The sequence below is a fragment of the Myripristis murdjan genome, chromosome 3 (assembly GCF_902150065.1).
Source record: "Myripristis murdjan chromosome 3, fMyrMur1.1, whole genome shotgun sequence".
Taxonomy (NCBI): domain Eukaryota; kingdom Metazoa; phylum Chordata; class Actinopteri; order Holocentriformes; family Holocentridae; genus Myripristis; species Myripristis murdjan.
This window is the reverse complement of record NC_043982.1, coordinates 7,262,457-7,286,326: the sequence shown is the minus strand read 5'-3', so window position 1 is coordinate 7,286,326 and position 23,870 is coordinate 7,262,457. Positions and strand designations below refer to the sequence as shown.

The window sequence follows — 23,870 nt, the reverse complement described above, 5'->3', positions numbered from 1 at the left end:
ATATAACATAGATTAATGTAGTAGGCTAATACCTTAATAATTTTACATTGTATATGTTAACATAGTGATAATCGTTATCGAAACTGTAATTCAGCCTAATATCTAAACCAATATTTAGACACTTGTAGGCTATTGTTTCTGAGTCTATGAGGACATTTTGTCAAGTGTCAGTTATATTTAGATTCCATTAACTAATAGGTTAGTAATATCGTCGCTGTCCAATACAAAGTATGTATCTCAATTTTTGAGAAAACACTTTTATAACATCAAATCAAAGTTGAGACTATAATGGATATTGTTTTGTTGGATTTTAGATGGAACTGCTGTGGGTTGCAGCTCGAGGCTGTTTGTTTACATAAAGGTAGATAGTTGAGAAGTTCGTAAGTGGAAAAAATTAAGAAGTTCTTAAGATAATGTGCAGTTCTTAAGAAAATAATGGGGAATAGCACTTGAGAACATTCTTATGAACTTCTCATTTTTCCTCTTAAGAAACGTCTTAAGATTATTAGTAAGAACTTTTTGGAGAATCCGGCCCCAGGCTGGAAACCCCTGCATGCTCAGTGGCATATGGACGGTGTGGATTTACATACTACACACTGTAATGACTCGAGTTTATATCAGACCATCAAATTAGCTGCAGCAGCATCTGAAGAGTCGCCAGTGGACACGGTTGGAAAGAGGAGGCCCAAAGGCAAGCTCTTTGACATTTCCATACATCTCCAGTACACAGAACCTATACCTATTCATTTTCTATGGCACACCCCTTCATAGAGGTTTGATTTAGGCCCAGGACACATCCAACACCAGCTCAACACACACTTTTAACAGTACACATCCATGCACACTAACGTGTTTGCAGCTTTGGCTCATCTATTTCACCACCTTCCCAATCATCCCTCATCAGTAATAGAGAAATGGGATACAGACACCACTGGCTTAAATCCACATTGTACTGGCCTTGATTTATCAGGAGGTTATGATTATAGTGGCAGGATTAGGAGCCTAGTAAGGGTCCTGGTAATTGTTAGACTGTCTTTGTGTCTCATTTGGTGCCACAACGCTTAAGTGGCTGTCAGAAGCCAGAGGCCGGCCTCCCTTCACAGTATGCTGACTGAGATGCTGCATTCATTCAACTACCAACTCACTATTTTCTGGGGCTGTAGTCTGTTAGTCAACTGGTCGATACGTTCTTGGTCGACCAGAATCTGATTGGTCGATTATTTGCCGTGTTAATTTTATCAGGAGTAAAGTACTAAGTGCTAATGGGGGTGTTTTCAGAACACCCTGTTTCACAGGTAACAGTCTGTCTTCAGAACACCCGCCTTGTTTTCACAATTTTGGATTAGCCCAACCCACTGGCGGAGACAGACAGGTAGGCCGGTATGTTCTGAATTGAAGAAAAAATTAGGCCTGGTTTTCCGACTATTTGCTTAATTAAGAACGTTCAATGAACATTTAGTCCTCTACCATGTCAAAGACAGTCAGTGTGGCAGCATTTTAACAAAATAGATGGGAAAAAAAGTCGAATGCAAACTTTGCAAACAACAGTTTTCGTATCACAGCCCAACGACCAACATGGCATATCACCTAATAGTCCAGTCATTTTATGAAAAAACCTAGGACAATTTGCAAGAGAAGCAAACTCAGCTGATTTTGTATCCTCAGTTTGTCCTGAGTGAGGGAAAAAAAGTCCCAAGAAATCCCATTGGTGGAAAGTTTTGAAAATCACCTATTTATGACCACATATTACCAAAAAACACTGTTTTTAACACACAGGGGAAAGGGATCAAAATTTTACTTTCAGATATCACTATAAAAATTCACAAGTTGATTACACACACAAAGACAAGAAAAAAAGTCAATTACCAGTTCTTTGAATTATTCTGTTTACACATGCATATCACACATTATCTGATTTGATATGCGCTAATAAGGAATATGAGGAATAAATGCCAGAACAGATATTTAAACAGTGGATTAAAAGGTTACTATATATATAGTAACCTTTTAATTCACTGTTATATAGTAACCTTTTAATTCAAGGTTACTATATATATAGTAACCTTTTAATTTACTGTTTAAATGTCTCTTCTGGCATTTATTCCTTATATTCCTTATTAGCGCATATCAAATCAGGTAATGTGTGATATGCATGTGTAAACAGAATAATAAGCTAACATGTCTGCGTTAGGTTGCTCCGTCAGTTTGGAGTATAAACATATCAGAATTGGCATATTTCAAACTTTTAGTCTAATAATCGTTTTATAACTGCAGGCGCACACACCCGCGACGATGGCAGCTTGACATAGTACTGTTTTCGGAAAGATTTTCTTTGGTTGACTACAGCCCTACTATTTTCAAATCCAAAGCTTCCAACCCTTCAACACTGCATTAACTGTTAGCTCCGAAAAAAAGACAGAGAAGAAACACCATTTTTTACATGCGGGGGTCAACCAAAAGTAACTACAATATTGCTGTTTAAGGGACCTCCTCCGCATCGGTCATAACTTTTCTAACTTTTCAGAGTACCTCTGAATGAATTGTCCATTTTATCACACGGTTTGTGTACGCTAGTGGTCTCCATGCCAACGTGTCAGCGCCAGAAACGAGAAAACTTTTTTTTCTCCTTGGGAGGGCGGTGCCGTCCTGTCCGCGTTGCAGTGCCGTCAGGTGGGTTAGCTAGCTGGAGAGGACTCACCTGCCGCTGCCGCCCGGGTTGTCTGGCTCCACCTCTCCGCTTCATTGGCTGGTTGGAGCCCGGTAATTCAGCAGGTCAGCGGTCGTAAGTCCTTTTTTTTGTCGCCAGTCAGCTCACTCACTGAACTGACTTCTCTCTGCTAGCTTGCTGACCCACAACCCGCGCGCGGCAAAGTGTTGTATGGTGCCGTGTATTGATTTGGAGCGAGCAGGTGAGGTGATGAGGTCGCAGCCTGACCACGATCTTAACGACCTCAGTGCAGAAATTACACAACAGGATGCTTCAAGTGACCAATCAGAATCAAGTATTAAAGTCCGCCGAGTAATACATTTGTTTATTTACAAGTTTTCTTCAGCTGTATTTGCTGAGGTAATAAGTAAACTCTCGTCATTCTCCCCAGCCAGCCGAACTAGGACTTAAATCAACTTAACTAAGTTAAGTTACTTACACCACAGCAGTAATATTGAGTTTATTCAACTTCATCCAGCCTTTTTAGCCTAGTTTTTTTTTTTTTTCCCAATAGTGGTAGTTCTATCAAGCTGTACACTAGCTATGTTTTAATTTTTACCACTTAAAGAATTGTTGATGCTTAGGCAACAAATAATAAATAGTAAATCAGTTTTTACTGTAAACAATAAAAGGCAATTTGTATTCCGCCATTTTTGTGTATTCTGACATCAGCTGAGCTGCAACTGAGAAACTGGGGCTCTGAAGTGATACCCACATGTCCAACCTTTTTTCACCAGTTGAATCACAACACTGGAATTTTGATCAATAATTGTGTTTACTCTCTGTTTGCTATGATTATTGACTTGTATTAGTAATTCCAACTGCAGAGAACTTTTAGAGAAAACCTTAGTAACACTGGCAAGGAGATACTGATATCTGATAATAAACATGTAAAGATCCAGTAATTTAATGAGTCCTCTGATAAGAAATCAAAACACAATCAATTAAATTTACAATTTTACATGCTTTATTAAAAGACTCTTATCCTCTGTTTTTATATTGCACAAGGATGTCTTCACTCATCCAGGATCAAACTATCTTTGATGACGCTGAAGATCTACAACAGAAGTCCCAGCAGTTTTAATGACTAGAGCGTAATGTGGTTATTTGGTAAAAAATAAAATGACTAAGGAATGTGTAAGTAATGCGAAAGCAGTGCAATAGATGTATAGAGGGAGTAGAGAGCAAAAGCAAAAGGAAATTCTTTGTAGTGCTGTTGGAGAAACATCAACAAAGAGATTCTTTTCTTTCACCTGTAACAATGTTGCGCTTGATAAACACAAATCCTCTCATCCTAGTCTGGGATAACCAACATTATTCATCTGTAACCGAGCTTAAAACAAAACAGCCCTTCGAGTATCAAAAGCAGAGAAAAAAAATTGAATACCAAGATCCTTAAGAGAAAATACACTAAAAAATTAATTTAAATTTCAACCAACAACAGATGTACTCCTATATATCAACAGATATACATTATTAGATCTAAAATGCCTATTATAATTCCATGTAAACAAATTATTCTCTTCAGTAACTAGGCTTATTGCTAGTTTGGCAATCTGTCCTTCATAAAATTGATTTACTGGCTGTGGCGTGAACAAGTGATGGTGTCTGTGTCCAAGGTAGTACCTGTACCAATAAAGTGCTAATAAACCACAGACGGCTTGCTCAGAATACAGTATATGTGGCTTTTACTTTACGACTTAGATACACTGGTGGGACAGAAAAACATGGAAACGCGAGGGGGGGAGGGAGGTGGCATCCTACAGATTCATCAGCTGACTGTTTTCTTGTCTAACCGTCTTTTGTGATCGCTTTTGTAGACCAGACCTATCAGAATTTAATTTATTTTGCTAATTAAAAACCATGCCATTATGGTATACATTTTCAAATTAAAAGAGCATAAAATCACAGTGCACTGAATTGCCTGAATGTCCGTTCCCTGTAATGGGTTTTGTTTTGTGTCAAAATAAATATTCCTGGTAAATAGCATCAATTCAATTTGCAACAATGAGACAGTGACTTGTTGACAGACTATTTTGATTCAGTAATCAAACCTTCATCCTAAATGACACGATGCAAATAAAAAAAAAAAGTCACAGCCTGGTCCCACAGAAGATGCATACTTCATATCAATGCTTCAAAATAGTTGAGATCAAAACCTCAGCAAGATGAAAATGACAGTAAAGAGAACACAGAAAGCTATAAATACAATAAATAGTTTTTGTTCAGTACTCAAAGGGACTGTGGAGGAAAAACAGACCCTGGGGTCAAAAAGGTTTTTTTGTTGTTGCTGTTTTTTTTGTTTGTTTGTTTGTTTTTTGTCTTCAAAGCAGAGCCTCATTTCAAGCCTGACGTTCTTCTGGTCTGGTGTGACCAAAAGCTACATTCAGTCACTACATTGTGGTAGTGCAGAAAATGTGAGTTTCTCTCCATGAGGAATCTCACGATGGTTGTCGCTGTGCTCTGCTGACTGTCAGCTCCGTCCGCTCCTCTGGGACACTCAGGAGGGACGCAGGCTCTCTTCACTGGGCTATACAAACCAGCCAGCAGCTCCTAGATCTTGGTGACATAGTTGTTGGGGAAAAGTCCCTGCTTTCCACGAAGTCGTCCCGTCCACCAGCCGGACGCATCTGATCAACAGAGAGGAGTGATTAGGATCTACATGCCGTGTTGAAATCCCACATAACATCTTGACACATGGTAAGAGTATGAGTATGGTGCTTGTCAACATGATAAGGGATGTATTCCTTTTTAGTCAGTGAGATCATTTGATTATCATTATAAAAATGAAGAAAAAGAAATACTCTAAAATCCCAACAGGTAAGTTAATATCGGTTATGTACAAGTATGAATCTTTCACTTATTGCTCATTCAATTTAATTCGTGATTCACTGGTTGCTAATTTGATTTAAGATCAATTTCGAGACAAAGATTTGATTCAGTCCTTTAAGCAATTTGTTTAATCCATTAATAAACACATGCAATAATGTAAGACTATCCCTTTTCTTCTGAAAGACAACAATATTACTTTCACCCATTCAACTCTGACGCTCCCACACGTGGGTGTGTTATTACAAAGGCATACAGCGCTGCCAAGCTTTGCTCAAACCCACAGAATTTTATTTTAAACTCTAGGGGAGTTTCTAAGATTTCCAAAGATACCAGATACGTCCTGCTGAACTACAGGGAAATGTGTATAAAATGAGGCAGAAGACATCCAGATATTTTCTGTTTGATGTAATGCTGCAGCCATTAAAAATAACATATCAGATTCGAGGCACTGCAACCAGCAGATAGACAATACATGTGTAATTCTACAACATGGAACAAAATGCTTTTTCTACCTTTGAGACTACTTAAGGGGAAATTTAAGGGCAGTGTTCAGTATTTATTTGATTAAAAAAAAAAGAAAAACTTAGTTGACAAAAGTGTTTGTAATTTAGAGTGTATTTTGTAGTCACCATGTTAGGTCTTCCTTTTTAGGAATCATAAAAGAATGTATCCAAAGAATTCCATATTCAGGCCAAACTTGGAGTGATTCATTTGGTTTCTTTGAGCAGATCGAGTTTGTTGAACCAGCAGAAATGACATCTGGTGCATCAGTGCAGTGAATGAGTCATGACTGCTCTGTGAGGTCACACTGTGGGTCACATGCTTACCCTCCTTGATAATGTCGATAATGTCATCAGCGTTGAAGCTGAGCTCATCTGTGTCCTGGGCGTCATAGGCGTACAAGGCTTTGCACTGTGGCACCTGGGGTTTGGGTTTGGGTGCAGGTTTGGGTCGCCCTCCTCCTGGGGGAGGCCTGCTGGCTGATGGTCTGTGGGCTCTAAGACACGACAACATACATACAGAGACCAGAGGACCATCACTGTCTGCAAGAGGAAGTGTCTGTGCTGTGGTGCCGAGTGAGAGATTTAGTTGACTGCAGCGTGGCTGTGAAGTTAGAGCAGAAGCTGCATCCTCGACAGATGTGTAGTACCATCATTCAGCTGAAGGAGCTGAATCTGATGTCAAAGCTGCTAAAAAACGGCTGTCATTCTGTCTTTTCCTGAAAAGTTCACATTTGGAGATTCATGTTTTCTTCCTGTCAGCAGAGGTGCAATTTGACTAAGCACGTTTACTCAAGTGCTGTACTTTACGCACAATTTTAAGGTACTTTACTATTCAATATTTTTGGGCTGTGAGACTCAGTAATTTTACTCCACTATGTTTATCTGACAGCTGTAGTTACTAGTTACTTGCAGAGTAGGATTTCACATCCAGAACATGAAAAAGCTCATAAAATCTAATGCAGTGTTAGTTTAAACTATCCATCTGCATATGGAGCAGAGTTAGAGCCACAACATTAAAATACTTATTACAGTTTAATGCATCAATAATTTAACATTCTGAGAGGAACCTGCACTTTTATTTAAGGCATTTTGGTATATTTTACTTCTAATACTTACATTTTGAATGCAGGACTTTTACTTTTAATAGAGCATTTTTCCATTACGACACTGCTGCTTTTACCTAAGTTAAGTATGTGAGTACTTTTCCACCAGCGACATTAAGTCACACTGATTAAACATGTGACAGAGTCACAGGGTATCATAAACATGGTTTTGGGTAGTGATGTGTGCATGGTGCTTCAAATACATACGTACAAATACAGAGACAGTTCACAAACTGACCACAAGGTGGTGATCTACTACATGCTATATATTTGCCTACACAAATGAACTGGGTCGTTCCATAGAAATTCAACAAGTGCCTCCAACCTGACCCACTCAGAATCGGCTGATTTTTTTGCATATTCAGTGAAGCACTGCGAAAATCTTACATTCATACTATGAATATTTTCGGAGTTACCTCCTCAGTGTTCATAAGGGTAGGTCCAAATTTGGTGCTTTTTTATTCATGCTGGGGGTTTTTCTAGCATTTTTGAGCCCTCATAACTTTATTCCTAACAGAGAAATTTTCAGGGCTGAAAAACACTTGAGCTGTTAAAAACTGCAGCCAAGCCCATCCCAGGTGTCACAATCCTAAGCCAAAATCAGTTTTTTCTTCAACACAATTTTTGCTGTAACCAACTTTGAGCATCAATATCTTGGGAAAAATGAAAGTTTCTCAACAGCTAAACTGGTCCAGTTTAATGTCTGTGACTCAGTGTAATAGAAACAAGCCTTGGTATCCCTGATGTGTCAAATGTTCTCTGATATTCATCAGAGAAAACATGAAAAAGTGGATTTTGGGAAAGCTTTCAAGGGTCACATCACCATGTGGGATAAGTGGCTGGTTAAAACAAGTTCTGGCATAGGCAGACCAGGCTCATCTTCTAGCCATGATTCCTTCTGTGTCAAAATTATTTTCTAAAATATGCATAATTTGACTCTCATGAAGTGTAAAATTTTAGATTCTATTAACTTTTGAAAGGAATTACAACCATGGAAATGCTCAGTGAGTGAACACTATATATATTATATGTGATATGTTAAGTGTTGACTCTTAAAAATATGAAAATCTGCTCTCAGACAGACTTCATGCCACTTGGCTGGATGTCAGCTTCACATGCTCATGATGAGCAGCTGGGAAAACCATGGGCTGCTGCTGCTGACATCAGCAGAAGTTGGGAACTACACAGGTACATGCTGTATGCATGTACAATGTATTAATTATTAATTAATTGATTAATATGGTTTAATTATTATAGCACATATATAAATACATTGCACATACATGAAATATTCATAGTCTGAATGTAAGATTTTGCATAGCTTCACTGAATATGCAAATGTACTGTAGGAAAAAAATCAGCTGATTCTGAGGGGGTCAGGTGGAAATCTTTTCTGAATTGGTTGATTTTATATAGAATGACCAAACTAGGAAAAACAGTCCAGGGGTCAGATGCATAAAACTCTGTGTAGATTCATGACTAAAACTCTGTATATGCAAAAAGCTAGAAATATGCATATGCATTCTTTTGATCAGATTTGTAAAGCTGTGCGCGCGCCTGGTTCTGTTTTATAAATCTCAGTCTTTGTGTAATTGATGCCCGCTCCCACAGTCAGCTATAAATGGAGGTGGACAAACTCCTAATTAGCTCATTTCCATAGCAAATACCTGTTGCAGCTCATTCATGTTTTTGACATGGCGACTAAAAGCACAGCGAGCTCCTCTAACAGCACCAGAGCCACCACTGCTGCATGTCATTATGCACAGCCATTACACACGGCTCAGCCTATTTACAGCTCATCATAATGAATATGAACTGATCACACATGTGCCTCTAAAGAAATTCACCCATTAATCCATCTGTATTATGTGACACAGTGCAACACACATTCTGATAATAGCATAGGCATATTTCTGTGCGTGCGCAGTGTTTATGCATCTGGCCCCAGGTGTGCACATCTTAAAGAATCTTTCAGATCACAGATCAGTCAGTGCAGTTTGTTTTCTTGGAAATCCCTGCTCCATAGTCCTCAAGCAATATGGACAGAACATTGATTGCAAGAAAACATTTTTCTTTCAGTTCATATTCGAATATAATGCTAAAATTTAAGTTTATAGAGGGGGTTATTAGAGTGCACAGATACACAAAAAAGGATAATGTACTTTAGAACAGATCAAGCTTATCTGTGTTTGTCATAACTCACATCACTCCGGTTATGGACCTAGTAGTTAGCAGACGCTGGAATATTTATTTTCACGACTTTACAACAGAGGCCAGAATTCATGATAGCAAAGACAAAATTTTCCCATGTCTGCCAGTATCCTACTGGGCTTTGACTTCTTCCTTATCATGGGAATAAATAAGGAATATTGTGTCCTCCTATCAGAAGGCAGGCTCAGCCAGGGGGCAGTTTATTGATGCTGTTATAACATCATGCCGTCTTGTGATGTGTTGAATGTAACTTTCATTTTAAGGATTAGAAAAAGTGGCACATCAGGGATTCTCTTCACCAATTGAAAAAAAAAAAAAAAACAAGCAGAAAATTAAATGAAATACTCAGTGCATACCCCTGTAGTTGTTGAATATGAACAAACTGCCCAGTGGCGTTAGCCTTCTTCTGATTTCACCTTTAGTGGTTAGAAAACTACAAGTCAAAGCCATGAGGAGAAGCACCAACATATCCTGCTACTGAGAGCTTCCCTACACCTGAACCACCACCCAAACACTGCAAACACTCAAACTCACATTCCTCCATTTGAAGCTGGCCGTCTGCCTCCATTACTACAAAAGAGCAGATTATCCAAATTATGCCAAATTACAGCAAGACATGCGTTTGTGTGTGGTGTGTGTGGCAGTAGGGGTGAAAGTGAGACAGTGTACCAAATTGACTCAATCAGATCCTCAAATGATTCCCAGGAGCCAAATTATGTCAGCATACACATCCAGTCTTTGTATTTGTAATGAAAATACAAAGACTATATCATTGAACACACCGGTGCACACAGGATGTGAGCTAATGTGCTACCTATATTCCAGTAGCTAAGTCAGTGTTTTGTTTGGGGATACCTGATGTGTGTGTGCATGTGTGTGTGTGTGTGTGTGTGTGTGCAGGCTGCTCACCCCGCAGCTCCTTGTTCAGGCACTTTGAGGCAGTCGAGGTTGGGCTGCGGCCTGTTGCTGCCTCGCTCCTTCACCTGGCTGATGTTGCTGGGCAGGAAAGGCCGGTTTGTGCTGCCCGACGACGGAGGCCTCTGGTTGGCGTGCTGTGAGGAGTTCCTCTGATTGGCTATGTGGTTGGTGTTTTTCAGTCCGCCATTCTGGTGGGCGACTGGAGAGGAAAGATGTGAATAGCTTACGGTGCAATATGACAGGTGCAATATGCAACTGATGCAACTGCAACTCCACTGTTTCTGTTCGTGATTTATATGTGGACGGCGTCTCTAGGTGAGTGTGTAAGAAAGGCTATGGTGGTGGGAAGGACTTCAACAAGCCTGTCTTTATTTTAATTAACTGAACTTCAGCCACTTTGCAAGGTGGCCCATGAGTCCCTGCACAACTAACACCTGCATCTAATACAAAACTGGCACACACACACACACAAAAGAAACATGGGCATTACTGTTCCCAGCACCAGATCAGTATTGGCTCAGCATCTGTCAAATAGCAAGCACTAAAAACATGAAAGGTTTTTCCACTGAGTCAGCATTTGCTAAAGCCAAACTGTTGGATGCGGTGCAGTTACCTGGGGGTCCTGGTGCCGCCCGAGACGGGATGTGCTGGTGGGTTCTGGAATGGTTGGAGCGGGAGCCCTGCGTGAAGCTCTTCCTGGTGGGGCCTGAGGACCAGATTGTCACCAAATTAGCATTACATACAAATGATTAGCAATAGACCTTTTTACAGGGAAAAAGCTTTCTATGAGCTTTAGGTTCAGTGGATGTGTTTATGTTATCATTATTCTTATTGCAAGCAGAGGTAACTTGTGTTGATACTCACGTGTATTCTTTGGAAGTCCCGGGCCGATGCTGACCTGCAGAGTTTTACTCGAGGGCTTCAGCACAGCGACGTCACCCTGACCCTGGACAAACATAACCTGCCGAGATCCACCTGCACTCAGGAAGCCCCAGTTCTCCTTCTTCAGCTTCAGCTCCAGTCTGACACACAGCAAAAACATTTGGCTTACATACTTATGTATGTGACCCCCCTGTCCATGCCTCATGTGTGTTAATCCTAGAGACTTGATTGACTTGATTATTTAGGCAGTTTTTTAAATGCTGTCAATCTGCAACAGAGATCCTCTCATAGTTCAGTATTAAAGAGACACCAGTCTGGTTTTAGTCCTAGCCATTGTTCCTTTTGGGATCCAGTGGTAGTTTTGCAAGCCTGGGAATAAGGAATTGTCTCTGAGTGGGCAAGCTGAATTCATTACTCATCTTCAACAAGGTTTTTCTTCAGAAATGACACTTAGGAGTAGTTTCCCAGACAGGAATGAGGCCTAGTCACAGGCTAAAATTACCTTTCAATCTGGAATAACTCAAATTCACTTTCCAGGAAACAGTACTACATTTATCTTCATCTGGATTCAAATGATCTGATTTCCTTCACATTAGGGTTTATCCTTAAGTAAATTAATCCTCCAAGGCAGCAAATTTAACTTCAAAATACTGTAATTATATGTGTAATTATATGTAATTATAATTTGTGAATGAATATAAGATTATAACAAGGAAGATATAGTCTATATGAACAGGATAAGATTACGTTTCAGTCACGAAGGGGAGATTTGGTTGTTGAGAGGAAATGTAGTGTCATTTGACAGAAACAGTGGCTGCACCCCAACTCCGGTTCAGGATTTATTCTGTGTGCATTTACTCACGTGTTACTAAACTTGAGTGGTAGCTTCCTCTGGGTCTTCTCCTCAAACCTGCGGGCCAGTAGGCTGATGAACTCTGTCTTGAAGACACACTCCAGCAGGCTGTCGTACTCCTGCTCGTGCAGGATCATGAGGTCGTCCTGCATTGTACTGAGAGATATTCAGAGAAATGACACCAGTGAGACTGACATTACTCCTTAAGGACAGACCAAGACACTGGTCAGCATCAGCTTTGAAAAAACATTACTGGACTCTAATATTTTTCCTGTTGATATTTGGTTCATTATAAAATTGGCACTTTTTATGGGAGTGTGTCACTTAACACAACTCGAAAACCCTGTCAATGCATACCTACTAGTAATGTTATTAACTGCACTATTCACTCTACTAATAAAGTTATTTGTAGTGCAGTGAGTATAGGCAGACACAGTTGATTCCAGAAAGACACCTGGCACCTCTGCTTTGACATTTGCACACAAAGACAGAGCCACACAAAGCAGTACGCATCTGAAGAGGGACGACAGCTCGTGCCTGTAACCCACACAGGGATACTTTGTTCCTCCCAATGGAGTTTTCTCTGATTAACTTTTTTTTTTTTTTACAATCCCTTCTTTCCCTTGCTGCGCCACCTGGTTCGTATTACCCACAACCCCCCTCTCACACTGACTCAAAAGCCACATGCCTGTACCAATAGTTCTATGATTTGTACCTCTGAGGAAAAAAAAAAAAAATCATCAGTGTTCCCATCAAAAACAAAGCCCACGCAAGTCATGCAGTTCGGGAAATGCTCATTTTATTGCCTCCATTGTTTACTGTAAATAAACCAGTCAACAATCCTTCACCAGAATGTTTCTGACTGTACATTATTCCAGTGAAGCTGTCTGTGATTATTTTCTGCTCTAGAGGCAAGCCAAACTCATACTCTCAATAAGGCCCGCGCGCACAGAGGGACAGACATATACAAGACGTGGTTTTAACGCACTCCATATGCTTGTGACATCTCCTGTGTGACATTTACAGGAACATGGGAACTCCTGTGATTGGAAATCCAGACAGCAGCTTCTTGCCTTTCTAAAAATGTCTCAGTTTGACATGGTGGGCCCCTGCCTAACAGCCTGGCTCTGTTGCATATACAGGAGCCTTCCAACCAGCAACAACGGATGGTGGACCAGCACGAATGTGCGAACACATGAATTTGATCTAAATACGGGCAAGACGGCGGTTTTAAGAACATTCTGGTGTCTGAGAGTTAATGGGGATCAATACAGCAGCCCTGAGATAAAGCCATGGAAAGCTTTCGCTGTATCCGGAGGAATTTCAAACTATTTTTTATGGAGGTGAAGACAACAAGTGTAGAGGTGTAGCAGATCCACGGTTAGTCACAGAGATATGATGCTTGGGATCAGTGAAACGTGTGACCTTTAGGTGGTGCTGCAGGCCTTCACTTTATGTTTCTATCATTTGTATAGTCCCAATATTTAAATACCTTTTATGAGTTAATTTGTTTTGCCTTTTGCCACCAGTTGGTGGGTGGAAAATACATTGACTTTTAGTGAGATGTATTACTTTTCTAATGTTTTTGTTTTTCATGTTCACAGTTGTTGTTCTTTTAAAGTTACATTTGAAAACAGAGATGTTTAAGTTAGCACTAGTTAGACAAAAGTGAGTATACATGTAGGATTTAAGAGCAGTTTATCAGAATAATGCTATAATAATAATAAAGCCTATTGTAAATAGAAAAAAAATATCATGCTTTTAATTTGTCTCAGTTTTGACACAATTCAATCAAAAAATGGGGAAATGCCATACAAATAAGGCCATTGCACCCAAGTACAGATTAGTAGCTACAAATGGATGTGTGTTGCTTTGGAGGATTAACACCTTTCATCCTGGTTTTCATTGATACCTAACATGGGACTGTCCTGAGTGTGCTTAGCCTCGATTAAACCTGAGAGGCAATTACCAGCTCTCACCTGAGAGACACCGCCAAGATCTTTTCCACCTCGATCCGCCTCTTCAGCACCTCGGTCACCTGCCCTTTCTCTGGTCCCTGTTTCACCTTTTCTCTCCCAATCAGGTAGACACACTTTGGGGTCAGGATCAAGTCTCTCTTAATTCCCTGAACACAGCAGAAAAAAAGACATTATGTGGGGTGAATGTCTGTTTCATATCGTAGGATCAGCTAAATAAACGCTGATGGGTCACAGCGGTTGCAGGTTGCTAACCTTGAAGCGACGGTCATATTTTGTGACTTTGTCCGCAAAGTCGATCTTTTCTCTCTTGCCCAGAAACTGCCGGAGCTCAGGCCTGTCGTCCATGCCCAGGTAATCGCCCACAAAGTTTCTGTTCAGGCTGTGTCGCCGTCTCTCTTTGCGGTTCAGCAGGAGGTCAGAAGCTGTGGAAACCCCAAAAGAGAGGCAGAGAGTGAGATATGGAAAAGGAGAGAGAGAGCGAGAGAGGCTGTGGAATGTTATTATACTCACCTTCTTCCCTCATCTGGACATACTTCTTACGGGCCACATACTTCCTCCAGGCTTTCTGGATAGTCCTGGCGTAGCCATCAAACTTGCGCTCCCTTGTCTCTTCCAATAGAAAGAGCTGTGGAGACAGACACATGCTGAGTAACAAAACACACCAGCACACAATAGGCAGACATTCCTCGGTGCACAAAGTCAAACAGACACACCTAAACACAATGACAGGCATGACTGTGCACACATACTGAACATGCCTAAATGCAGATGAACGCGCAAATGCAATTCTTTGCTGGCAGTGACACTGATGATTTTTTGATATTTTTGGCAGTGCAGCATGAGAGGGGAGGTTCACGTGTACACGAGGTTCTCTGTATATGAGATGTGACTTTGCTGTACAGACAGTGTCTTTACCCAAACATTGCAAGGGCATCAGCTGGATCAGGCTTCCTGCAAGGTCCAGCGAGTTAAATTTAAGACTTTTTAAGAGCTTTTTTAAGACCACTTGAAATACAGTTTAACGCCCATTTCACAACCATACAGGCCAAAGTATGAAGGACAAGGAAAATCAGCATGGAACAATACTGGGAAATAGCAGGCTTTTTTTCACAGGAGCTTTATGTTTTTTTGATTCCATGTCCTACTCTAAATGTTTGTTTCCCAGTAAATGGCTGTAGCTAAGAACAAAACGTACAAGACTTCATCCACGACTCATTAAACTTGCATTTTCCCATCGTAGCTCTCGTGGATGTGGCAGTCAGAGACTTAAGTTGATTAAATTCAATTATTTCACTGAGCACACTTCACAAAGCTTTCCTGTTGCTGTGTGTTTTGCTTTGGCGCCTGCAAGTTGAAAACAAACAAAGAAAAACACAAGCTATATTTAAAAAAAAAAAAAAAAAATCCAAAAGGTTTGTGACTCAAATTGAATTATAAAATTAACTTCAGCATTCAGTTTTTAAGACCTATGAAAATCTTATTAAAAGGCATTTTAAGACTATTTTAAGCTTAGAATTGGGATTACTGAATTAAAGATTAGACGAGTCACTACAGTAATGCTAATGGGCTGAAGTGTGTTCATAAAACTGCCAATAGCTCTGATTTTGTAGAAAAGTTTCTACAGCATCAGTAACAAAGGAACAAAACTTTCCATTGCTTCAGAGTTGAAAGCCAGGAGCTCTTGTTTGTGTATCGCAGGTAGATAAGATTAGATATAATTTATTGTCCCACAGGGAAATTTGCCTTAGGCTCCAAGCCACCACATCACATAACACACCTGACAGCGTCACAGTGCACGTACATGCATAGTGCATAGGCATAACCATTTTCAGCGGAGTCCCTTGATCTGTAGATTAAATGAAAATGGGTTCTCTGGGCAGCCACGGGTCTCCCCATTTGCAGACATGGCCACCTCATGCTAATCCCATGCAGTTTGGGCCACAAACCATGCAGGTTTTTGCAGCCAGTACAAATTTTGGCCTTTTGTAAAATGGTGTTTTTGTGTATACTGGGGCAGAAACAGTTGCATACATTGGGTTTGACTGGAACGCCCAATTTTATTCCTGGGTGTTGATGTTAGCCCCCCATTGTAGCCATTTCATTGTAGTGAGACTGTTTTTGTTTTTTAAATTTGACATCACTGTATAAAAAGACCTATTGTGTCCTCTAGGATAATCACAGCTTCATGAAACTTTACAGCCACAAACTAAAGACCATGGGCATTCAGAAGATGATCTTAAAATACATAAAATTCAATAAAAAAAAAATTTAAAAAGAGGTTTTATATGGTGGAAAATAATATATGATTGGAAAATAAATGGTTTGTAATAAATTAATAGGTGATAATCAAAGGACAGTCACAGCCATTGAGCTAAACATATGATGAAGGTAGGAAATGCATATGGCACCATGGGAGCAAAAAAGAACAGATCTATATAATTTTGCACTGTATTTATCCCCTGATCTGTGTTGTTCTGTATCTATACAACGCTAAACAACATCTTAAAAAAAGCTTTTGACTCATGAGACCTTTAGTCAAAACTATTGGTCGGGACATTTCCCCAGTTCTTGCACCCAGACCTGACTCTTTGCCAACAGACCACCCACTTTTCACCAGTCGCTGTCATTTCCTCATGGGCTTCTAGACACGCAAGCTCTCCTTCTGCCCTCTCCCTCCCAGACTAAACATCCTGCCCACTCTGTAGTACACAGGGTTGGCCTGGCATCGACAAACCCTTGCCACAGGCCGCGCTGTGACAGGGCAGGGCAGAACTGATCAAAAAGTAAGCGCAGCAAAACACATCGAACTTTACCCGCAAAATACATTCTCACTCATTTGTACCCAGAGATGCAATGATGCTACATTTTTTTAAAAATGATTTTATCATCAGTGCAGCATTTAAATTGATAGAGCACAGTGGTTGTGATGGGTGATTTCATTGCCCCTGGCAAACAATAGCACTGATTATTTGTTTTATGGCTTCATTTGGTCACAGTATTTGAGTTTCTTTTGTAGACACAAATCTGTGGGGAGAGATAATGCGCAGAAAGCAGCTGACATGGGCTACTCATTAGACCACTCTTATCACTGAGGCCTCAATATTTCCTATTAGACAAGTGAATAAGCTTCCTGGGTGACAAATATAATTCCAAGCAGCAGGTGGTGTTTTGGCTAAAAATTGCTCTGTGACTAATTTGTCTCAAGGGAGAAAAAGCAAAATCACTGGGCACTGAAAAAAAAAAAAAAAAAAAAAAAAAAAAAACTCCAGACGTTGTCAAGATGTAACATCATTATCATTACACAAGGCTTTGACAGCTCCGATGGTCATTGTCATAACCTCTGACAATTATGTGCTTACAGGAAATACTAGAGGCTCCCTTAAAATTAAGTGTCACATGAAAAAGGGCTTGATTGATCAATTTAAATTCAGTCAGTTCTTGCATTAGTGATATAACATGTCGACAAGAGGATGGTAGTGGATGAGGAGGCATTAGTGAATCTCCTCCGGGCTTCACTCTGCCTCTGAGCGGCACTTTGTACCATCTCTCACAGACAGTAAGTCGCCCACCCATCCGTCACTGCTCTGGGGAGAGAGGCTCCTCTCTAACATCTGGCTTGGCGTCACAGAAGCTTATCTAATTGCATGTGGAGAAAAATGCTTCAGTCATGAACTAATTAGCTGGTGTCAGGGTCTTATCAGACAGAGACGCTTGTTTGGAGAAGCCTGGCAGGTAATTTCAGCAGTCCGCCCTGTGTGATATTTGCGTTTCATAAGCACACCTCAGTGACTTGGACTTAGTCTGGCAGTGTGGGGGAAGGGGCTCTTGGCAGTGCGCTGCTGCGATGAATAAGTGGAGGCATTCAGCACCAGCCATGAGGCCTGAATCAAGACTAAGATGTCTGTGTATTAGCTTCAAAACATGCATCTGTGTATGTGTGTGTGTGTGTGTGTGTGTGTGGGCGCGCATGCACACTTGGACGTGCATGATGTGTACAAATGTTAATAAGTGAGCTCACAGGCCTCTCACAAGCGTAGCTTTCATAGGAACCATGAAAAACTGTAGTTACGGTGGAAAACGACAACCCCTCGCGATGTCCCCCCAACTTTGCAACCACAACTTGTACGTGTGTTTTAGTTCCACTGGTGTTGACTCAGTGCTGACGTGGTCCAAGGGTCGGGTGTAATCTCCTCCCCTAGGATAGGGATATGAGCGTGATTTGGGATACTAGTGCCTTTTATGGTGTTATGTGTGAAAATGTTACGCTTTCTCTGACAAATGAGCTTTCGCATGCCTGCAGTCATTCTGACATATGATTTGAATTCCAGGCCTGTAGAAACACACAGCATGAAAAAGCTGGACTTTTGTTCTGAGGTGATAAGCTTGTGATACGTTTTCCTGGAGGTGCTGTACCAAAGGGCGCAAATCTGAGGCAAAGCACAAGAAGATGTGACGGTCCAAATGGCAGGACAGAGGAGACTCTTACCGACTCAGGGGCCTTAATGAAGATCTTGGTGCGGCCAAGCTGGAACTGATCCTGGTCCATGTTAACAGAGCGTAAGAGATGAAGGACACCTTGTTTCTCGTCTCCCCGCCATGTTGGCCAGGACTCTTTGGTCAGGATGGCGTACCTGATGAACGGAGCAATTAGCAGAGACAGAGAGTGTTGTATAGACCATCAAGGAAGGAAGAGGAAAGATGAAACAACATATGAGATGTATCAATTGTTTACTACAACAAACAACAACAGTAGCATGTTGGAGTGCAAAAATGGGGAAAATAAAGACAATTTCTACCAATGCCAGTACCAATACCAGTATGGGTATCCTGTTACCTGTTGAGGAACTTCCTGAAGACTCTGCGGTAGGCGTAGCCAGCACGCCTCACCCTGATGTTCTCCTTCAGACCCAGGTACTCCACTTGGTGCTTTACTCTACAGACAAGCAGCAGAAACAGACAATGATCTTTAGGAGGACAAAACCATGTCTGACCATATGCAGCATAAACGTTCTGATTTTAATTGACTCTGACTTATGAACTGGTTTGTACTGGACTACAGTGAATGAAAAACTTCAATTCATTCTCTGAAATGTCATTTGCAGTTCATACTGCCTGTGAAACCCTCCCTCCACTGGAAGAGGAGAACAGTCGTGCTCATTGTATGCAAAGGGCCTTGTTTCTCTAACTTTTCGTCAAACAAAGACCTCAGGCTTTACTTAATGCATCCAGGACTTCCTGTGAAAACAGCGGTTCCGGTGCTAATCGAATGAGTCAACCTGAGACCAGCTCACAACAGGAAGGTCATTAGGCTCTGAACAATACAACAGCTCTCTGCAGTACATGTAGTACCCAAGCCCTGTGGCCACAGAAGAAAGAGAGGGGAAGGGAAGAGAGAGAGAATGTCCAAGGGCCTGAATATACTCCTGAGCGGACGCACACACACACACACACACACACAGCTGCAGACATGTAGTAGTTGTATTTTCAGCTTCTTTCTAGAGGATGCGCTCCACACACGTCCAGTAGATCACATTTAGTTCCCTTGTAGCCAGGAGGAGCAAAGTGGCCGTATGTTCACAAATCTGGGCTGCAATCGTGGACCCTCGTGGGCTTCAGTAGTGGCGAAATTTACGCCATGCAGATCCCGGTGGACCTCCACATACTCGCGGATTAGAAAGTATAATTCCGGCTTAACACCATAACATGAGGGGAGGACCAAAAAGGCAACACAGGGGGATAAAACCTACAGTCACATGAACAGTGTAATTAAGCCTGTGACACCCATGAGGTTTATTTAAGTCTCTGCGCATTAAAAAAAATGACAAAAACACCATTTCAGACAACACCGAAATCTACATTCAACTGGCTGCATGGTTGAGACGTGGCATTGCACCAGCGTGTTAGCTCATGCTGAATGGGTTCGACCTTCAGGAGTTGGCACTGAGTGGTCTTTCTACTGATTGTGAGTTTATGGATGACGCTGGACAGAAAATTGCAGCCAGTCTGAACCTCAATTACTACTATCAGGAGCTCAAATCTACCTGTTATGTGACTGTGCATGAACCAGAGGTAACGCTTCCTCACGACCAAATGGTATGAGGCCGTTAGCTTCACAAACAGTTTGATGAGGTTCAGTCCAGGTTCTTTCTGTGGCGTTTGCACACGTTTACATGGATATCATGAAATTTTAGTTTTTACTGCAAGCTGAATACTACAGTAGATCAGTATATGCCTTCTGGTCCATAGCTTACTTGAGATACTATACGTCCTGAGATGACTTTCAGCAAACGTAGCTGTGACAAAGACATTGTCAATAAAATATAATTTTTCTTATTCAGGAAGATCCCAAGGACACGTTCACCCCTTGTCGCCTTGGCTTCCCGAACTTCTGATATGAAATTCATAAAGGCTGTTGCCCCTCCCGGCTCTTGGGTTTCAGAGGGTTAAAGTAGACCCAAGTCCCAGTACTTGGGTCTACAGGGAATATTTTGACTTATAGGGGAACTTACCGGCTCTCTTCCCAGTCTTTGGGCTTCTTGGTTTCATTGGGTTTGATGCACCGAATGTAGTGTGGGGTGCATTTCATCAGTGTGCTCACCAAGTCATTGGCTTGTTTCTGAAAAGCAGAATAAAACCAAAGAGAGAGAGAGAGAGAGAGAGAGAGGGGGGAGAGAAAGACGACACTTTTTTTAACATCAGAGAGGTCTGGCAACGTGTCCTTCATTAGCACTGTCATTACTAAAATAACACAGCGTAATCTGTAAAGCAACACCCTCAGTGACCTTTTCGTGCACAGTTTCCCAGAGTGCACCTGGTTGAGGCGGCTGACAGATGCACATTCACACACACACACACACACATGGTGGCACACACCTTTATTTTGCTGCCTGCGGTTGTAGGTCGACCCTTCTTTTCAGCGTTGAGGTTCTCTGGAAACAGTGCTCTGATGAAAGCGCTGTTGGAGGAGAGAGTGTGGCATGCAAAAGAGCACAGAGGTAGGGGTTAGGACCTGGGCTCTGAATTGCAAAGAGAATCAGGCTTGATATTTTGAACCTGACTCAACCACAGCTGGAAAAATGTAGTCTGAACCTGACCAATCCCAACCCAAGATTCAGTCAAACCCAACATTTATACTGTAGAAACATATCTTTTATCTGCATTTTTATCTATCTCTAATTTATCTTTAGGCTACTCATCAACTATAATCCACATAGCACCTGCCACCTTCAGAGTGAAATTAAAAATGGAAAATCTTCAATGGAAAAATGAACGTTATCAGACAAATCCATTAAAAAACATATACACCTCTGGAGAGAATGTCTAACCCTAACCCATATATTCAACATCCATAGCATATATCCAGTATAACAACAACATATGTCCAATATCCATTAAAAGTTAAATTAAGTTGGAAAAATGTAAAATCTGAAACCCAAAGCTAAATATGACTCAACCCGGCCCATATACTGGAAATTTCTGTCCTCTCTGAATCCAGTCTCATTGGGTTTGGGCAACCACCTCAAGCTCTGCTGAGTTATAGACCAGAAAGTGTATTTAATTTGATTTCCCTGGGAGCCAAAAAATGTTTAAAAAATGCCGCAACCACCTAATGATTAAAGAACCAAGGACATGACACAAAAGTCACTGATTAGATTCCGGGACCAGCTGGGAAAATCTCGGTGTGGTAAGTGAGTGAGAGGTATGTGTGCGTGTGTGTGTGTGTGTGTGTGTGCTGTACATGTCCTTCCCTCTGCAGCTAATCTCCTCACGGCCACTGCTCTAAAGAAGAATGCATTATTTGACAATGTTAAATCTAGAAGCTGACTTTTACTTGAGGTTTTGCCTTTGGTCCATAAGCCGGTGTGTACAGTGTTTTTCTGATCGTATTATTTTGTCACGTCCAGGCGCTTCATCCGTCTCTACACTGTGACGTCTTGGTCCTGCTCAGAATGTGGCAGATACTTGCGAGCTTTCCGTAACTTCAGATTTCTCTCCACAGAGGACAGACAGGAAGGAGAAGTTTAAAAGGAAAAGACTTTCACTCCTGAGCTTGTTTATTTTACTTCAGCTATGTGTCTGTGTCTTACAGCGGTTTTGTGAAACATTTGTGTTTTTTAGATGGAGAGTGAGAGTGTCGTGAGAACATTCACTGAAACACTGGGATGATCTTCATAATGATAACATAATATTTTAACGAAACACGAGTGGACTCCTTACTTAAGTCTCATGCTTTTTTGATAGGCAATTACTTTTGCTAAAAATAAAAAAACATACTTCTCAGTTTGCAATGACTGACTTTGGCTGATTGGGACTGATGAAGATATTCTGTCAACAGGGAATTTGATGGAAGACAGTAATGTGACTTTTAAGTCTCCAACCCAAAGCTTAAGACTTCTCACGCTCCTAAAATGAAGGCTCTCTTTGAACCTCAGTTTTTTCTTTCTCTAAACCTATCTTAAATTTAATCTTCAAAACTTTAAACTCCAATTTAACCTAGGAGGAAAATACGGAGGCACTGCAGAGAAGGGGACACACTGTGTATGTCTCCTTCTCCAGTGCTTGGTTTTCAAACGTTTTCAAAGGTCACCGCAACCACAAGAGGTCCTTGATCATACAGTCTTAAGGGCGCACAAAAATATCAGGCTGATAGGCCCAGTAGTTTGTGAGATTAGCTGCAGACAGATGCACAGACAAACACACGATCAAACACAATATCCAAATGCCATGATTATTTCTCAACTTTTGTGCCTGATGCATCGGTCATTTGGACGCTGACCTGTTCTTTGACACTCTGTCAGTTGTTTCGTGTTGCTTTGAAAACACAAATATGAAAGTGGTGGCTGTCAGGACCCGTTGCAATCTCACACAAACATTCAACTTAATTGGACTCACTTGTCCAGCCGCCTCTGTCATTATGAGTTTGTTCTCTCAGCAAGTCCTTTTTCATCTATTGTGGTGTTTGATATTTTTTTCTCCCCCTTTCATCTGCTGCCCCTCTCTCGCATTGATATTTGTTTGGTTTAAAACTTCTCAATCAAGGCTATGGACAGAAAACAAAGGATCAGCAGGTTGTGTATGCAAACAGACCAGAAGTCTGCTAATACCGCCCAGCTGACAATACCGCACACTCCTTTCTCCTCTATTTAGACTCGCTGCTCTCAGGAATGAGGCTCCTTCCTTCCTCCCCATGCTTCCTTTATGTGTGAGTAAGCCAAAGTCTTTGTATGTGCATGTGCTCACAATGATGAGGGGGTTTTGTGTGAGTATGTGTGTGTGTGTGTGTGTGTGTGTATATATTTTAGAGCACGTGTCTGAATTGGATTTTGTCTTGACCCCTTTCACGGCTCACAGAATATCCACACAAAGGGGCCAGCGGTGGCTACAGCCTGCGGGGGTTAGACAGACAATACAGGCTGTTTGCACAGATGGCCACTTTGACACAAAGCAAGCCCAAGAAACCATAAGATGGGGAGACCAGACTCCACAGGGAGACCGCACTTGCAAGCTCTGATTGAGTAAACCACAAAAGCCGCAGATCTGGACGGGGACCAGACGCGAGTCAGGGGCAGGGGGCGAGGCGTAACCCAGCCCTGCACACTCCTATTATGTCCTGCCAGTTTCCAGCTGCACTTGGACGTCTGAAAGCTTCATTCACATGTGTTCAATTGTATCCACATGCATCATAATAGAAAATTCCCTGAGAGTGAACACTAAAGAGAATCCTCGCCACATGTCGCTGCGATGTGACACTTGGAGTTACTTACATTTCGCTGCTCTGCATCAGCTCAATGAGGTCAGTAAAAAGGACATCGCGGTTCCTCTCACAGAAACCCTCTGCGTCGTAGGACACCTAGAGGACAGGCCCACACAGAGAGATTGCCA

At 41.4% G+C, this 23,870-nt stretch overlaps 1 protein-coding gene across 2 annotated transcripts in view; it reads right to left on the bottom strand.

The window, feature by feature from the left end:
• Positions 1 to 3,656: 3,656 nt before the first annotated feature.
• The window catches only part of myo1ea (myosin IEa), a 60,177-nt gene continuing 39,963 nt past the window's right edge, over positions 3,657 to 23,870 (bottom strand). Inside the window, exons 15-29 of one of the 2 annotated variants that reach the window (XM_030076832.1) lie at positions 23,753 to 23,838; positions 20,862 to 20,943; positions 20,498 to 20,604; positions 18,823 to 18,921; positions 18,475 to 18,619; positions 14,499 to 14,613; positions 14,241 to 14,410; positions 13,989 to 14,134; positions 12,019 to 12,165; positions 11,139 to 11,296; positions 10,888 to 10,980; positions 10,266 to 10,473; positions 9,891 to 9,926; positions 6,367 to 6,536; positions 3,657 to 5,337 (exon numbers count right to left, since the gene is read on the bottom strand). In XM_030076832.1, coding sequence (XP_029932692.1) covers positions 5,261 to 5,337; positions 6,367 to 6,536; positions 9,891 to 9,926; positions 10,266 to 10,473; positions 10,888 to 10,980; positions 11,139 to 11,296; positions 12,019 to 12,165; positions 13,989 to 14,134; positions 14,241 to 14,410; positions 14,499 to 14,613; positions 18,475 to 18,619; positions 18,823 to 18,921; positions 20,498 to 20,604; positions 20,862 to 20,943; positions 23,753 to 23,838 — 1,839 coding nt within the window. In that variant the 3' untranslated portion in view covers positions 3,657 to 5,260. The remainder of the gene's footprint in view (positions 5,338 to 6,366; positions 6,537 to 9,890; positions 9,927 to 10,265; positions 10,474 to 10,887; positions 10,981 to 11,138; positions 11,297 to 12,018; positions 12,166 to 13,988; positions 14,135 to 14,240; positions 14,411 to 14,498; positions 14,614 to 18,474; positions 18,620 to 18,822; positions 18,922 to 20,497; positions 20,605 to 20,861; positions 20,944 to 23,752; positions 23,839 to 23,870) is intronic. The other variant, XM_030076837.1, reaches the window with a different exon arrangement.